We start from the raw sequence: 19,297 nt of genomic DNA on the forward strand, positions 1-19,297 counted from the left end.
CCCTGAAAGGCTAGGTTATTTGCCCCAGGTGCTACCATCATTAAGTGGTAAAGCCTCACAGATCCTGTGCTCTTTTCATTCTCATTTACAGGGAGGAACTTTGTTAATCTTTGTGTCATCATACAATTATTTCCATGCAACCTTTTCTGGGACAGTGAGTATTTCATCATCTCCTGTTATCATAACTCTTTATTTATCTTTTTATTCTTTATTACATTTTTTGTCATAGATTCATGGATAATCTCCAAACAGAAGTTCTAGAAATAGAATTCCTTTCCTACTCTAATGGAATGAATACCATCAGTGAAGAAGATTTTGCTCATATTCTTTTACGATATACAAATGTGGAAAATACGTCAGTATTTTTAGAAAATGTGCGTTACAGTATACCTGAAGAAAAGGTACCTTAGCCTCATATTTAGTTGGTTATGCTACTGTTTTATAATATGTGCCTGTAAAACACATTGCCCTTTTGTTAGTTCTTTTGCTTCTCTGTGGATTAAAAGATATCTTGGATATATTTCATTCTGTGTCCTAAGTGCTGTGGCTACACTTTCAAAAATAAATTAATTGTAAATTCTGGGTACATATCCACATTTTTCTTAGGTATTTCGAAACTCCTTTAGGCTACTACCAATTGTTTTATTCAAATTAACAATACCATTTTTCAGGAGAATTCCACTTAGCTCTATGCTTTGACTACTACCTAAACATCACCTCATAAAAAAGTTGATGTTGACATCATTTCTGTCACACTCTATTCCTTTCCATAACACCCTTAATAAAAGGTCATTTGAAGACCACCATTGATGAGTGAGTGATCTTATCATCAGCTGAAGTGAAGTTTTTCAAAGAGTTTGGATGGCAGGAATGGTTAAGAACCTGGGACAACTGATTGTCTATTTGTTTAGCAGCAAACGTGTTGTCAGCGCTTCTGAACAGTCGCATTATCTAGTGGTATTTGAATGCATCACTGCAAGCAAATAGAACTAGTGTTACAAGTACCTCTTCAAGCGCGGGATGTTTTAGATATATTGCCTTCTGTTTGTGTTTAGACAAGGATCAGGTTAATCATCCAAGAAAAACTTGCAAATAGTTTTACTTTGTTTAGAATGGATACACTGTGACAATGTTAACAGTTCTCCATTTCCTCTAAGGAATGGGGGGGAAAAAAAAGACTTGATACATTTGGCAATTAGTTTACAATATCTCTGAATTAGAGTACTTTTTATCTGTTTTCCATGTTAAATGGAAGTTTTCCAATTCATAGGTACTTCCCTAAAAATAAATATTGAAAATTGTACTACCGTAGTAGTGCAGTTTTTCCAGCTACTGGGGTATTACTTAGGGCCTTGAATCTGCATTTTTTTTCTTTTTTTCTTTTATTAAATGGAAACATTAAAATCTGTAACTTAAAAGGTTGTTTTTTAAAGTTAAATTCAGTTTCTGAACAATTCCAATTTCTAGATGTATCTTAAGCACCACAAATGATTACTTGTAGAAATGGAAAATTTTGCACATGAACCAAAATTAATTGATTCTCACTGATTTTGATTTTTTTTTTTTTCTACATTATCTCATCAATCCTCAGAGCAGCCTTCCAGGCTTGACAGCGTTCTTTGGCATCTTTCTTTTACAACAGTGGAAACTGAGGCTCTCAGATACTTAGACCCTTGTCCAAGGATTCAAATCCAAGGCTTTCTAAGCCAGTGATATTCTTACCATGCTCCACTTATGTCTTTCCCTTCCTTCCACCTACTTAACTCTTCCCCTTCTTTCCATCTCTCATCTCCTTGTCTCCAGAAGAGTAACAGCTACTAATATTTGAATAGCACTTTACATTTCTAAATTACTTTTATTTTCATTTGTTTACCTACCAGATATTTATTGAGCATCTACTATTTGCTTGGCTTTATTCCAACCACTGGGGCTAAAGTGGCAACATAAGCAAAGTCCTTCTCTCATGGAAATATATCTTAGTGGAGAGAAAATAAACAAGTAAAAAAACGACATACTTTCAGATACTGATAAATGTTATGAAAGGGAGCAAGAGTCGTGGGGACTGGAAAAGAAAGTAGACTGTCAGGAAGGGCTTTGCTGGAGAGTGAAAAGGTAGCTTCTGGGGAGAGACTATGAAGAATGACCTATGCAAAGTTCTGGGTAAAGTCTTCCAGGTAGAGGTAACAGCAAATGCCAAGGACCTGAGGACAGAGAAGCTCAGTTTATTTGAGAAAATGCCAAAAGTTAAAGTAAGTGGATGGGAAAATTGGAGATGAGTAAGGAAAGGTGGATATGGGTCAAATCTTTTAAGATTCTGTAGGCTAAGGTAAGAAGTTTAGTCTTTATTCAAATAGTGACTCTAAAAGTGATGGGAAGCCATTGTAGTGTTTCAACTTTAAAGCAGGAAGTCAGCAAACTACCCCACTTCCTAATTTTGTAAGTAAAATTGTATTGGAGCACAGCCATGCTCGTTCTTTTAATATACTGTCTGCAGCTGATTTTGCACCATAATGGTAAACTTGAGGCAACAGAGACCATGTAGCCAGTGAAAATGAAAATATTGACTCTCTGGCCCTTTACAGAAGAAGTTTGGGAACCTTGCTTTAGAGCATAGGCATGATACTCATTCAGCAAATATTCAACAAGTATTGACAATCAACTGTGACACTTAGATGTGGTCTAATTCATGCACCAGATATCTGATTCATGTTTCAAAAGATATCTTGGCTGCTACATAACAGAATAGATTTTAGGTGGCCTGGGTTTGAAAGGAAGAGACAGGTTAAGATACTGGTATAAGTGCCCAGGTAATAGAAAAGCATGGCTTGGACCAGGGTAAGAGTAGGGAAAAGGGGTCAGATATTGATTGGATCATTTAAAAAGTAGAGCCGATAGTACCTGTTCATGGATTATATTTCATTATAAGAGAAAAAGGAATCAAGAACTCCTAGGGCTTTGGTTTGAACCACAAGCTGGAACAGTGCCATTTGCTGAGCTAAGCAACACCATGAATTTAGGGTTAGGAGGGAATCAAGAGTTTTCTTAGGAACCAGTCATATTTTAGATTCCTAATAGTTATCTAAATGAAAAATTAAGCAGGCAAGTTGGATATGTGAATCTAGCAGTCAAGGGTGCGGTCAGGACGACTGATTAGTAGTCATTAGTGTATAAACCTCCACACTGTCTGCAGCTTAAACTTCTCCCCTGAATTTCAGGCTTTTACATTGTACTACCTACTCAGCATCTTCACTTGAAGATCCAATAGATATCTCAGGCTTAATGGTTACTAACCTGAACTCCTGGTCATTCCCATAAAACTTGTTCCACAAACCATCTTCACTGTTTCAGTTCATAGAAACTCGGTTCTTCTCAGTTCTTGTGGCCAAAATTTTGGACTCCTTCTTTTCACTTTCTACATACAATCAGTCTATCAGCAAATCCTGTTGATACTACCTGTATAAGAATTTAACCACTCCTAGCCACCTCCACTGCTACCATCCGAGTAACTATTCTGTCTTGCCTGGATTACTGGAATTTCCTCCCAGATCATCCTTTGGCCTCCGACTTTGCCTCCCTGCAATCTGTTCAGCATGTAGCATTCACGGAAATGCTTTTGACTATGATTTCGATCATACCACAGTAAGACCACCATTCTTCTCAAAGTAAAAGCCAAAATCCTTACAGTGGCTACTACACACACTGCTCCCTCATCACCTTTGACCTCACTTCCTATATTCTGATCCTCCTCATTCACTCTGCACCAACCACAGAAACTCTTTACCGTTTCTCAAATCTTCTGTTTTGGGGCTTTATATATGTTTTCCCCTCTGACGAGAATGTTCTTCCCTTAATAGCCACACGGCTCATTATGCTATTTCTCAATGATGCCTACCCTTTCTAATGTATAAATAATAGCCTATTATATGAATAATATATAAACTATTATATAAATGATACTCCCTCTCCTGGCATTCCTTATTCCTTCCTACCTGAATCTGTTTTTATTTCCATAGCATTATCATATTCTAACATACTGTGTAATTTGCTTATTTCATTATACAAATATATTTTATGTATATGTATGCAAATATATATATTATGTTGAACTCCTGTTAATTGATGGATAGATGGTATTTTAAAATGTAGAACTTGAAGCTTTTTTGTTTGTATGAATTTTACCTACAGATATATTCACTCATGATGAAGTGGCATATGTACAAGGTTATTCATTATAATGTTGTTTGTAATAGTAACCAGTTGGAAATGCCTAAATGTCTTTCAGTAAGTCGCTAATCAAATATATCATGATATATCTATAGAATGGAATAAGGTGCAGCTGAAAAGAGATCAAAGAAGTTCTTTGCTAGTGTAGAACTATCTCCAAGATATACTAAGTGTGAAAAGGGCATGATTTAGAGCCATTTGTAGAGTATAAAAACATGCTAACTCTAGAAGGATAAACGGGACTAGAAAATGGTTCCTCTAAGGCAAGAAACTACATGGCTAAGGGTGGAAGGGGGATTTTGTGCTATACAGTCTTTGGGCCTTTTGAATTTTGAATAAGTGAGTATATTGTCATATTAAATAAATAATTTAAAAATTGTTTAAATGCCATGGGACTAGGTAAACTTATCTAGTAGATAATGTAGATAGTGACCAGAGGGATGGAAAGATGGCTTCTCATACTAACCATGTAATGCAAATGGTAACAAGAAAGTAGTATAATTATTGTTATTAAGCTTTAAGGAAATGGATATTCAGAAAGATTTAAGTGGCTTACCTTAGATCATTCAGCCAGTAAATTTCGGAGTTTGGATTTATTTCTCCTAACCTTTTAAACTCATTTCTTTTTCTAAAAGTTATTATATAGTTGCCATTTACATCAGTTACCAATTAACTTTGAACGGTATATATTGTGGCATAATTTATGGGATCAGCATGAATTTTGTGCTGAAAACAAACATGGCTTATATACACTTGAAAGCCTCATTAGACCATGTTTTCTGAACGTCTTTGTATTTAGTCAATACTATATTGTAATGATTTGTTTGGATTTCTCGAGTTAGTCTTTTCCTCTTCCTAGTCTTTTGTTTTTTATTTTATTGAGGTAAAATTTATGTAACAAAAAATTAACTCTTTTAAACTGAATAATTCAGTGGGATTTAGTGAATTCACAGTATTGCGCAACTGCCACCTCCTTCTACTTCTAAACCGTATTCCTCATACCAAAAGTAAGCCCCGTACCTCTGACGCAGACCCTTCCCATTTCCTTCTCTCCTCAGTCCCTGGCAACCATCACTCTGCTTTCTGTCTCTGTGGATTTACTTATTCTGGATATGTCATATAAATGGAATCATACGCATGTAGCCTTTTTGTTTGGCTTCTTTCATAGTATTTTTATTATTCACTTTTATTTATTTCAAGAAATGGGGTCTTTCTCTGCCAGCAGGCTGGAGTGCAGTGGTGCAACCATAGCTCACTACAGCCTCGAACTCCTTGGCTTAAGTGATTCTGCCACCTTAGCCTCACAGGTAGCTGGGACTATAAGCATGTACCACTGTGCCTGGCTATTTTTTTTTTTTTTTTTTTTCCTAGGCTTGTCTCAAACTCCGATTTCAAGTGATCCTCCCATCTCAACCTCCCAAAGTAGTGGGATTACAGGGGTGAGCCACCATACCTGGTCTCATAGTGTTTTTGAGGTTCATCCACACTGTAGTATGTATCACTATTTCATTCTTTGCTATGGCTGGATAATAATAATAGTCCATTTTATGTACATACCACAATTTGTTTATCCATTCATCCTTTCATAGACATTTGGGCTATTTCTGCCTTTGGCTATTGTGACTGGTGCTGCTATGAATATATGTTTACATGTAGTTTTGATTTGTATTTTCCTGGGGAGTAATTATATTCAGCATCTTTTTATATGCTTATTGGCCATTTCTTTTTTTTTTTTTTTTTTTTTGAGGCGGAGTCTCGCTCTGTCGCCCGGACTGGAGTGCAGTGGCCAGATCTCAGCTCACTGCAAGCTCCGCCTCCCGGGTTTACGCCATTCTCCTGCCTCAGCCTCCCGAGTAGCTGGGACTACAGGCGCCTGCCACCTCGCCCGGCTAGTTTTTTGTATTTTTAGTAGAGACGGGGTTTCACCGTGTTAGCCAGGATGGTCTCGATCTCCTGACCTAGTGATCCGCCCGTCTCGGCCTCCCAAAGTGCTGGGATTACAGGTTTGAGCCACCACGCCCGGCCTTATTGGCCATTTCTTTGGAGAAATGATTTTTCAAGTCCTTTGCCCATTTTAAAATTAGGTTGTTTATCTTTTTGTTACTGCTTTGTTCATGTTTTTTACATAAACTGGATTCTAGAGCCTTATCAGATATATTATTTGCAAATATTTTCTCCCATTTTGTGGATTGTCTTTTCACTTTATTTTTATTATTTATTTTTAATTTTTTTCTACAGACAGAGTCTCACTCTGTTGCCCAGGCAGGAGTGCAGTGGCACGATCATATTCACTGCAACCTCAAACTCCTCGGCTCAAGTGATCCTCCTGCCTCAGCTTCCCAAGTAGCTACGAGTACAGTCCCATGCTACCACACCCAGCTAATTTTGATAGTGTTCTTTAATGCACATGTTTTTAGTTTGATGAAGTCTAATTTATCTATTTTTATATTGTTCCTTATGTGTTTGGTATCATATTTAAGCAGTTGTTGGCAATTCGAGGCCATGAAGTTTTGTCTGGTTATTTTGTAAGTCTTATAGCTTTAACTATTAAATTTAGAAATTTGGGCCGGGCGCGGTGGCTCAAGCCTGTAATTCCAGCACTTTGGGAGGCCGAGACGGGCGGATCATGAGGTCAGGAGATCGAGACCATCCTGGCTAACACGGTGAAACCCCGTCTCTACTAAAAATACAAAAACTAGCTGGGCGAGGTGGCGGGCGCCTGTAGTCCCAGCTACTAGGAAGGCTGAGGCAGAAGAATGGCGTAAACCCAGGAGGCGGAGCTTGCAGTGAGCTGAGATCCGGCCACTGCACTCCAGTCCGGGCGACAGAGCGAGACTCCGCCTCAAAAAAAAAAAAAAGAAATTTGATCTGTTTTTAGTTAGTTTTTATAAATGGTATGAAGTTAGGGTCTAGCTTCTTTCTTTTGCATGTGGATATCTACTTGTCATAGCACCATTTATTGAAGAAACAATTCCTTCCCCAATAAATGGTATTGACATCTATATTAGTTCATTTTCACACTGCTATAAAGAGATGCCTGAGACTGGCATCTTTTTATAAAGGAAAGAGGTTTAATTGACCCAGTTCTACATGGCTAGGGAGGCCTCAGAAAACATAATCATGGCAGAAGGCAAAGAAGAAGCAAGTATCTTCGTCACAAGGCAGCAGGAGAGAGAGAACACACAGGAAAAACTGACATTTATCAAACCATCAGATCTCATGAGAATTCACTCACTATCATGAGAACAGCATGGGGTGAACCGCCCCCATAATCCAGTCACTTCCCTCCCTCAACATGTGGGGATTATAGGGCCCTCCCTCCCTGGACACGTGGGAATTGCAATTTGAGATGAGATTTGGGTGGGAACGCAGAGGCAAACCATACCCACATCCTTATTGAAAGTCAGTTGACCATAGATATTTATTTCTGTACTCTCAGTCCATGTGTTTTTTGATGCTTTCAGGTTTTCAGTTATCATTGTTAGAAATGGCCACACCCCTTTTGTCTGCCCTTCTCCAAGACTGTCTGTCCCTCTTGGCCATTAAGAAACATTGCTTTAAATAATCTCCATCAAAATAAATGTCCCATTTGTTATTTTATAATTTTATATTTCTAAACACAAAGTGTTTAATCTATACAAAAGAATGATGTATGTTCTGAATATGACCTCTTTCCAGACATGAGAACCATGTGTTGAAAAATCTGTAAGTTCAGACGTTGGAACATTATAGTCTGTCATTTTAAAATTTATTTCTTGGCCGGGCGCGGTGGCTCAAGCCTGTAATCCCAGCACTTTGGGAGGCCGAGACGGGCGGATCACGAGGTCAGGAGATCGAGACCATCCTGGCTAACACGGTGAAACCCCGTCTCTACTAAAAATACAAAATCTAGCCGGGCGAGGTGGCAGGCGCCTGTAGTCCCAGCTACTCGGGAGGCTGAGGCAGGAGAATGGTGTGAACCCGGGAGGCGGAGCTTGCAGTGAGCTGAGATCTGGCCACTGCACTCCAGTCCGGGCGACAGAGCGAGACTCCGCCTCAAAAAAAAAAAAAAAATTTATTTCTTAATTTCATGCCTGCCCCCCAATATATTGATACTTTTGTTTTCCCTTTATTTAAAAATATCCCATCTTTGTGTGTTTTACTCCTGCTAACAGTAGCCTGTCACCCAGAGACTGCTGTTATGGCAGCAGGTCGCAGCATAAACTGGTGCAGAACCACAGCAGTGACCAGTTTTTTTGGCAACAAGCTCTCCACATCAAGACAGATCCTTTCTGGTGCAGATCTCCTAACTGATTCAAACAGCCTTCTACAGAAAACATGATGAGTGGGACAGGGTCACAAAGCAGGATCCAAGATTGGAATGGTATTAAATGAATGTAAGGAAAGGAAAGTAAAAAATGTGAGGAGAAAAGACAGTAAGGATTCTCACGTTGCAAGTAAAAGATGAGTTGTAATTGAAGTAACATGTATCAAAAGCTGGGTGTTTAGGTAGTAAACCATTTGATCTAATCAGTACATGGCTTATATGGAACTAGACCCCTGTGGTTCTTTCCCCAGCCTTCCAACACAGCCTTGTTACTGTCCCTTCCCCTTTCACCCTCATATTAAATAGGAATTTGTTAGGTCTCAACTCGGCCTTCTCATCTTCTCTCTGTGCTCTTTCTCTATGTTAATTTGCTGAGGAGAACACATTACCTAAATGCAGCTCCTCTTGTCCAAATGTGTCTTCTCTGAGATACATGGTACTTATTTCAAAGACTTTCCCTATTCACCTGAAGTAACAGCAATGGCAATAATTACAGTTTATACATATGACATTCCAGAAGAGGCCACCCTGACCACCGGTCTTTTACATGATCCCATAGCAGCCCAGTGTGGAGGCACCCAGAACTGTATCTCTGCACTGCACTTCCTGCCGCTGCCCCGGCAGTGCTATAGTGACAGGAACAAGTGTGAATACACTGCGTTGGCATGGAGTCAGCACTTTGATTTTGCATTGTCATTATAAAGACATTCATAATCTAATGCTGATGCTGAATCACATTTGAGGAATACATGTGCAGGGCAAAGTTTTTTACGGCTTTTTTTGTTTTTTTGTTTTTTTGTTTTTTTTTCTTATATTTACCTTACAAGGTTAAAAAAAAAATTCAGGCCTAAAATAGAGGATTTTCAAAATTGAAAGTTTTTAATTCTTTTTTATTGGAGCTTTTTTTTTTTTTTTTGAATTTTGTGCTGATACGGCAGTGTTTAAAAAATATTTTTACCTAATATTGTAATGGTAGCAGACAGCACTACCCAGTGTAACTAAGTCTGAGTGAATTTTACATTCCAGTTGGAGAACAACTCCAAAACGTACCCTGGAAATGTTTACTTACAAGATGCATTGCAAATGTTTTATCTGTTTTTTTCTCTTATGTGTAGATGCTTATTTTAATAAATTTGGCAATACTAAATGTATTTTCATTTCCTTTCCCAATACAGGGCATCACATTTGATGAATTCAGGTCATTTTTCCAGTTTTTAAACAACCTAGAAGACTTTGCAATAGCCTTGAATATGTATAACTTTGCAAGTCGTTCTATAGGGCAAGGTAAGTAATCATCTACAAAAATTAAAAGCAAGAAGTAATACTATGTTGTTTCTATAGATTTTGTCAACCAATTAATTAAATATGACATATCACCCATTAACTTGTGTGAAAGTCCGGTGTATACTTTCAATGACAAGTCAGTTCTGGTACTTGTCAGAAAATAGCCATGAGGAAGAAACCTCTTGGCCACTGGGTGACATTGAGGGACTTGCGTCTACCTATGGAAGAACCAGCTGGTCATGTCCTGTTCTCACAGGATGGTATTTATTTTACTAATTTAATGCCTACCGACTCAGAAACTGGAATTTTCTCAGCAGAGGCACTGCTCAGCCATGGACTTACATTAGCCAACTAACCTGTAAAACTGAGTATTAGTTTTGTGTAATTTTCAAAGAAATACAATGGTCATGGAATTCAGAATGCTGGTGTCCTCCGAGCCAGCTGTCTTTGGCTGTAGGTGGACTAAGAAGCCAAGCCCTTTTCCTAGGATCCTGTGGCCATGATCACCTTTCCTCCCCTCATGGCCATGTTCTTTTTAAAACTTCTTGCCATATGGGGACTTTGTCTTTAAGGTGATTTTACCTGTCTGTCCCATAATCTAATATATGTTAATGCACAAACTTAAACCCCAGAGGACAGTCTTTTTTTATTATGTTTTAGAGAGAAGCCAAACTGCAGTCCCTAAGTGCTGATGATAATTATATCTTTCCCAAAACCATAGATACTGATTTCGTTATGTCGCCTTATTCATTTATTCATTGAATAAGAGAAACCTGAAAAATTTTATATTTTACCCTTTCTGTGGTTTGGATGTTCAAATAACACATATTCTCAACCCATTTTAGTGTTTTAAAGCTAAAACCTTTGGGAACTCTGCCTCTGTAGACTAACTTTTACTGCTGTGATAAACCTAATCAACGTGTAAAGAAACAAATCAGTATCTGGTTACTGCGTTCAGAATAGAAAAGTTGTTTGTTTTTTAGAACCAGGAAATGAAAAAAATTGATGGTGTCGCCTGTCTTGCAGGCGCTAGAAATACATCAATCTCTTTTTGCCACCACAAGTATCTTTATTCAGGTTATTACTTCTTAAAAGGAATATTGCAGTAGCCACCAAAGTGACAGTCCTGCTACTAATTACTTTCCTCTTTGATGTTTCCTACACACCTGACAGAATAATCTTCCTTAAAAAATTAACTTTTCTATGACACATCTGCAGTGGAAAACTCTTAAGTTTTCCAATTGCGTATTGAAGAATGTTCTGGTTCCCTGCCTCAAAGTGCCTGTGCAGAGCTTCTCCGTATCCTAGATGTCCCCGGCTCCACCCAGACCCGACTCCCTGTTTTCTGAAAGTGATTTATGCCTTTCCAACTCCCCGCATGCCTCGGTTCATTCATGTTATCTCATCTGCCATTTCTATCATCTCTATAAACTGAAATTGTCCTTTTGTGTTCAGCTCAAAGACAAAATCACAGCCTTTTCTTAACCACTGCCTTTCTCTCCCTTCTCCCTGCTCCACACTACACACAGAAGCGATCACTCATCTCCAGATTCTCATAGCATTTTATTGGTACTTTTTGTGTGGCCCTGTGTAATGATTATTTGGGCAAGGGTCTCATATCTCTTCTGAACCGTAAGTTTCTTGAAAACCTATTCATCTTACTAACTTCTAAAGTATCTGTCACTGAGAGTAGGTGTTCATTAAACATTCATTGAATATGAATGCATTATTAACCTAAGATGCAGCTGCTGCTTGGCTCTTTTCATTTAAACCACAAAAATTTTTATTACCTGAAAGACAGCATGATTAATGGAAAGCCATGTTGCCTAAGATCATGATTCACATTTAGAAAACAACTTCTTTTACAGCCTTTCTAGTAATTAACACATACTATAAAAATAATAACAGTCTATTCTTTTTCTTTGTAACATTTATCTAGATGAATTTAAACGTGCCGTCTATGTAGCTACTGGACTCAAACTTTCACCACATTTAGTGAACACCGTCTTCAAGATTTTTGATGTTGACAAAGATGATCAATTAAGTTATAAAGAATTTATTGGAATTATGAAAGACAGACTCCATAGAGGATTCCGGGTAAACCTACACGTTTTAAACCTATTGATATCCTTTTTAAAGTCTGAGGGAAATAAATCCATCTTCGGTGAAAAATAATTTGTCTTAATTTCTTAAGAATATAAACATGAATGCTTTATTTGAAAAGAAAAAAACATAGGTCTTACTTCCCTTAAAAAACAATTTGAGGTGATAAAAGAGAATTCTTTTCTAAAAATACAAAATCAGTTTGACCTTTTAATAATTTACTTTCATATTCAATTAATCTAATGTCTTCATCCTAGTTTTTGGAAGAAAAATGTTACCAAATATTTTCAAAAAATTTAGTCTGCATATTAGCTTTTTGGACTTGTTACTATACAAATAAATATCACTATTTGTCATTTTGTTTTATTTTAATTTTATTTTATTTATTCTTTTAGAGACAGGGTCTCACTCTGCCACCCAAGCAGTGGCATGATCACAGCTCACTGCAGCCTTGAGCTCCTGGGCTCAAGTGAGCTTCCTGCCTCAGCCTCCCAAGTAGCTGGGACTATAGGTGCATGCCACCATGCCTGGCTAATTTATAATTTATTTTAGTAGCAACGAGGTCACTCTGTTGCCTAGCCTGGTGTTGAACTCCTGGGCTCAAGCAGTCCTCCTGCCTTGACCTCCCAAAGTGCTAAGATTACAGGAATGAACCACCACACCTGGCCACTATTTCTCATTTTAGATGAGACAGATTACCTCTGGGTAACTTGACGCTCTTATGTTACTGCATAATCAGTACTTTTTAATATGAAAAATAAGTTAAACATTTTTTGTCTATTGAAATTTTACAGTAAAAACTAATTACCAGGAATTCAGGGATTTTTTTTCCCCAAGAAACATGTTTTAAAGCTAGAGATATAGTATGAATCAGTAAATGTGTACACATGTAACATATTATGGATGTGCCACAAATAGAAAAAGAGAAAAAATGTTCTATTAAAATAAAGAGCTAGAATATTCAATCTTCCCTCTTTCTAAAATATCCCTAAGTTTTATACTTTTTTTTTTTTTTCTTACGACAAAGTCTTGCTCTGTTGCCCGGGCTGGAGCGCAGTGGCGTGATCTTGGCTCACTGCAAGCTATGCCTCCCAGGTTCAAGTGATTCCCTTGCCTCAGCCTTCTGAGTGCATCACCGCACCCGGGTAATTTTTTAATAGAGACAGGGTTTTGCCATGTTGGCCAAGATGGTCTCAAACTCCTGACCTCAAGTAATCCTTTCACCTTGGCCTCCCAAGTGCTGGGATTACAGGCATGAGCCACCACACCTGGCCAGTATTATATATTTTAAAAGAGAAAAAGTTATATATCTAAAACCTCAAGATTCATCTTAGTGTTTTTAAAGATTTTTAATGACTTTTAAGTCCAAGCTACTTGAGTTAAAGATGCTGTGTACTTAACTGCCACCTGGTGGTTAGTTGATAACATTTTCGATGATGGCAGAAGTACTTGAAACAACATACACTGAAAATCATTTATTTTGCCTCAAAAATGTTAGAGTAGCAAAGTCAAATTAAATATAAAGTACGCTAGAAATGTTTGACACTGGCTCACTTAAGTGTTACATTATTAGTTTTATTTATTACATACCTGTGGCCTTTAGCATTTTATTCACATTTGCACTTTTTTAAATTTTTATTTTTAATCTACAAATAATAGCATATAAACATGTATTTATGGGGTAAATGTGATATTTTGATATATATATATAGTGGAATGATTATATCAAACTTATTAATAAATCCATCAGCTCACATACTTATTTTTTTCTGAGGACATTTTAAATGTACTTTTTAAAAACAGTTTTGAAATATAAAGTACATGATTACTAACTATGGTCACCTTACTGCACGATAGATCTCAAAAACATATTCCTCCTGTCTAACTGGAACTTTGAATCCTTTGGTCAACTTCTCCCCTTTCCTCCCCAGTCCCCCAGCCCTTTAGCCTCTGGTAACTAACATTCTACTCTCCACTCCCATGAGTTTGACTTTTTAGATTCCACATATAAGTGAAATCACGCTGCATTTGTCTTTCTGTACATTTGCACACTTTGTCTTCTATTCTACAGGGTTATAAAACAGTCCAGAAGTATCCCACTTTCAAATCCTGCCTGAAGAAAGAACTTCATAGCAGATAAGTATGTTAGCTTAAATTTGTCTAAATTTGTTCAGTAACACTAGGGATCATAATTTATTTTTCTGTTATAACATTTAGAAAATAGCTGAAAGAAATACAATTATCTAATTTATTTTTAATTTTTAAGTCATTAGAGTATCTTGATGGAAAAATTTTACGTTAAACCTGAAGTTTTGTATGTGAGCAGACACAGTGTAATAAATCCAAATTGGACTTGTATAATATAGGATAATTAGCACCCAAAGAATATTTGTGACTGTTTTATAGGATCATGATTCTGAGCATCCAGAAAAAATAACAACTTATTTTTTTAGTTATTTTAGTTGCCTGGCATTATATTAAGTGTTCTTCCACAGGTGGTATCTCATTTAATTCTCACAGATATCCCATTTAACAGCAGAGAAAAATCAATGTTTAACAAGTAACTCACATAGGATAACTTGCTAGTCAGTGGAAAACCAGAATTTAAGCTTCATTCTATCCTATTCATTTATTATTTCCTATTTATTATATCTTATTATTCCTTACCACATTTTATGTATTATTTATGACCCAAAGAAATGCGTCAGACTTGTTTCTAATCTCCAAGTGAGGGGTTTTTTTTTTTATTTTTTCTTTCAAAAGTCAACTGTAGCTATAAAATTTTGGTCAGTTGTGGGTTTTTATTAGTTAGATTTCTGCAATGGAGATTTTACTGTTTGTTTAAAAATGCTTGCAAGTATATTCATGTATATGTTTCTTGCTGTTTTTCTCAAGCTTGTAGCTCAGATAGATAGATAGATAGATAGATAGATAGATAGAGGTGTTTCCCGAAGTGGTTCTTCAGCACATCAGTGCATACTTAAAAAAAAAAAAAAAGTTGCTTAGTCACGTTTAAGAAATATAATAAAAATGGTTAAATAAGTTTCTTCCCCACAGAGTTTATTAGATTGTAATATGCTACTATTCATTTTGTCTTGCCAAAAGGAAATGGCAGTATTCGGCATTTTGCAAATTAGGTTTGGGATCTGTTGTTTTATGGAGCCCATTTTGGGAAATACTCATCTAAAATGTTTAGAGGCAAGCAGGCTTACTTATTTGTCTAGGGTGGTAACCCTTGTAGCTGAGTTAACAAAAGAAGTCAGGTCTTCCTAATCTCCATTTTAAGGAATTTTAAACTGCCTTATAAATTCTTAAACTAAACATTTAAAAAAAAGGAGGACCATTGACTGCTATGTCCACACAGGTAGTGCTCCCAACCGACTTGTAGTAGTATCACACTGGCTCCACTGATTCTAAGTAATAGTGTATAGAGCCATACCTGGAAGTGGCTGCCTGTTTCTAAGCCTAAGACTGAGGACTGCACAAATTACTAAACAAAACACTCAGCTTTTAAGTGTTTGTGTCTTATACTTTATGTGGGGTGTTTCTGTTGAGTTCCTTACTGTTTCATATTATTATAAGAATATTTGATTAACACTATCACCTCAGAATTGTATCCTAAATAAATATTGCTTTTGTGTTACTATTTTTTTAATTAGATACTCCTAAAACAAAGTTTAAAGGATTACTATCTGTGTGACAAATAACAAGAAGCAAAATTTTCAGAGTGGAAGCAGGTCTGAGGTCAGAAGAAGTAGAGAATGAAGGAAAAGGTGAATGCTATGAAATTGATATTTTTTCTGGAACTGAATTCTTAAACATAAAACAGATAAAATGCATCTTGTTACTACAGATGTTATATATATAAAATCAAGCCGAGTTTTTGCCTTGATTTGCTGAACTCTGCACTTTTTCATTCCCTTCAGAAGTACATAAATACTTCCAGTGACTACATATGAATGTATTTTCAATATTTATTTATTTATTTATTCATTAGAACTTTGCCTCATTTCAAAATAATTTATGACTCATGGAATGTTGATCGCCTAAAAATGAACATTGCATTTTCTCTGATTTTGGACTGTGAACTTATTTTTGGAGATGAATATTGCTTGAGATTATAAGACCCTTAGAATTATTATTAAATTCCTGTTATTTTCCCAGTTTTTAATTACACTGAGATAATTTTGAAAACAAATAGAAATGAAGCTACTATATAAAACGATTGTTTACATGTACTTTTAACTTTTAAAAGTACTTAATTAACATATGTTGTTTGACTTGTATGAAGTTTTTAAAATTTTTTGTTCATTTGCCAAAGTCAACAGAATGTCTGTTATTCTTTTATGTATACAGTAAAGAAATTTAAAGTGTAGAATTTTTCTCCCCAAGAAAGTCATGTGTTGATAGTAGAAGCAGTGGTAGTTGTTGTAACAGTAATCATTGTCATTGTCATTATCTTCTTAAACATGAAGCTGCTCCTAATTGTAGCTGGTACATGTTAATAACACTAGTAAAAATAATGTCTTACACTCTGTAACTTATTGCATATTGTTAATATATGTCTAGCATCAAATGAGTATTGTAAAAGACTAATATAAAATGGTTTATAAGACTGATGTATATATTAAGTAGAAGCTAATATTTTGTTTCTTGCAAAAGGACCACACGCAAAAGTGATGCTAAACAGCCAGTAATAGTAACTTAAATAAAATTATTATTTCAAAAGAATATGTTTTAAAAGGGAAAATAAAAACTTTCTTTTGAATCACAACAAAATTAGATTTGTACATAGAGAAACAATTTGATAATACTTAATAGACATCTGTTCAATTAAAAATGCTTAGTTTATACAAGAATAATACACAAAAATAGAACTAATCTAAATTAATATATTTACATATCATATGGAAGATAAGTTCATTTATCTTCCTTTCTAAGACATATTTAATGTAGGTTAGATACACTCCAACTATTACTTTGCTTTTGCATATGAAAATAGAAAACACCGACTTTGTTTTTATAAGTTATTAAATGTGAAATTGATCTGCATCAGCTTATTTGTAAAAGTAATGTTATTTCCAAGAAAATGTTACTCTTAGCACTGATTTAGTAGACTTTTTACATTCTTTATCCAATATTACTTATGACAGTAGCTTTAAAATATATTATTCATAAGTTCAAGGATCCCATATAGTATAATAATTTAATTTCACTTTCTTTGAAAGTTGATTTAATTGACTAAATGAAAATGCCTGCCAACTAATAGAACATACCTCAGGTCTATTGTACCTTACACTGAATGTTCTCAGTATGATTTGATACCTAAAGTAATTGAAAAAGATGCAGTTTCCTTTAATCCTTGACTATAAGTTATAGTATGTTGCATACATGGCAAATCCTGCAAATATAGATTAAAAATTAAATTAGCCCATTGAAATCCTTTATAATTCTGTCATTCTCCCAAGGAAGAATACCACTGTACATATGCAATCTTTATTTTATTCTTTATTGCTTATCAGAGTGAGTGGATGAAAACGTTTGTAGGGCTGCAACATAATATTAAAATGTGAATAAATAAATATCCTGATAAAATAGAAAAGAAAGTGGTAAATTACAGTGATTTCCTTCATGTTTTTACTCTTGAACTTTATCACCTTTAAGATGAGAGATAAAAATATCTCCCTGAATTGTTGCTTATATCAATTTAAAGTTTGCTGATGGTTTGGAAATAACGTGCTGACGACATGTATGCTGTTAGTATCAGTGTTTCGTTCTATAGACTGTTCTTTGGAAAAATTAAGTTATACATAAAATTCACATTAAACTTTTTACAGAAAGCATACATGATAAACAGTTTATGGTACTTCTCAGAATCATTTCATAATAATAAACTTATTTAGCTTAAGTTCCAACTTACTGTTCTTATTATAAATTGCAAAGCAACCTGTCTTACGTTCTTATATTATCTTAAAATAAATATTCCTGCCCTTGAATCAAGAAACGTTGTACTTGGCTTTTATATGTATCTGTGGACTAATAATGACTTTCTGAAAATGTAACCTTCAAACTTTGGAAATCTTTATGGGTTACTAAACCTCTTTTGATTTTATTCCCTCTTCTGTGGCAACACATGCCAATGACATTTATCTCATCAACACCTTTGTGGGTAAGTAAATCACAGAGCTATAAAGCCTCTCAAAGTATATTGTAGGAATTCCTAAATTATAGAACTATGGTCATTGATACTGGAAAGCTTTTCAGAAAGTTTACATGTGACTTAATGGAATATTAATTTTGTAAGTATCATCTTACTAACACCTAGAAATGTTTCAGAATACAATAGTTATTATCCTACTACTTATAGTCATACAGTAAATTAATGCTTTTTAAAATATAGTGCTTTTACTTCCAAAAGATATATAAATATTAATTCCATAATATTCAGAAAGTATAATACAAATTCTAAGTGATAAGAAATCACTGTGGTTTGTCAAAAAATTGGTAGCATTTTTACTTTCTTAGTAGTTCACAAAATAATGGTACATCTTGCAATGTTGTCTTAGATTCTGTGAAATACTCTATTTGTAGTTCTCTATATAGCATAATCAGTATTTTTGGCACACATCTTAAAAATGGAGGAATATACCTATAATTGTGACTGTATGCACAGAGAAAGTTTTCTGGGAAAGATAAATTTTGTCCAACACTGTGAAGGAAGAGAAAGAGGTGTACTTATGAAAAATAGAATAGAAAAGATAAGAGAATGGAGAGGGATCTGAATGAAGATAGATTGTTTTTAATGGACTGAGTAGACAGTTTTTGGGAAAATAAATGTAAAGAAATGCAAGTTAAAATGACAACATATCCTTTCACGTTGCAGATTGAAAGAATAGTTTTATAATGTATACTATTGAGTGTGGGGGGCAATTTAGAACTCTCGAATGTTTCTGGTGAGCTTTAAGTTTGGGTGCAACATCTTTGGAGGGCAATAGAGAAATATCTCAAAATTTTACTTGTGGGACTATCATATCCCAAAACATGGGTTAGTAAATTTGCATGTCAATACATATATTCATTCAATGAAATACTATATAACTATTAAAATAATAACTGAAAAAAGTAGGAGATCCATTTATGTTTATATGACATGATCTGTAAAATATTTTAATGGGAACACAGTAAGGTATGAAAGAATGTGTACTATACTACTAGTTTGTGTTTAGAATACACTTTGATTGCGTAGAACTATATTTTAGTTTTATTAAAGTTATGTGTATATATTTTTAAAAGACAACTCTAAATAGTCTTTTAAAAAAAAACACCATCCATCTTTTGTGCTTCTCAGAGGCAATCACTCTCAAATCTTTTGGCAGTTTC

The 19,297-nt window shown here is 35.3% G+C and overlaps 1 protein-coding gene across 3 annotated transcripts in view; it reads left to right on the plus strand.

Moving 5' to 3' along the window:
• The window catches only part of MICU3 (mitochondrial calcium uptake family member 3), a 102,193-nt gene extending 84,276 nt beyond the window's left edge, over positions 1-17,917 (plus strand). For all 3 annotated transcript variants that reach the window (XM_033226042.1, XM_033226060.1, XM_033226050.1), the window contains 5 exons: positions 230-401; positions 9,706-9,814; positions 11,754-11,911; positions 13,989-14,057; positions 15,577-17,917. In XM_033226042.1, coding sequence (XP_033081933.1) covers positions 230-401; positions 9,706-9,814; positions 11,754-11,911; positions 13,989-14,057 — 508 coding nt within the window. In that variant the 3' untranslated portion in view covers positions 15,577-17,917. The remainder of the gene's footprint in view (positions 1-229; positions 402-9,705; positions 9,815-11,753; positions 11,912-13,988; positions 14,058-15,576) is intronic.
• The last annotated feature ends 1,380 nt before the right edge of the window (positions 17,918-19,297 follow it).

This window comes from Trachypithecus francoisi, unplaced genomic scaffold (genome assembly GCF_009764315.1).
Source record: "Trachypithecus francoisi isolate TF-2019V2 unplaced genomic scaffold, Tfra_2.0 Contig01440, whole genome shotgun sequence".
NCBI classification, from domain to species: Eukaryota; Metazoa; Chordata; class Mammalia; order Primates; family Cercopithecidae; genus Trachypithecus; species Trachypithecus francoisi.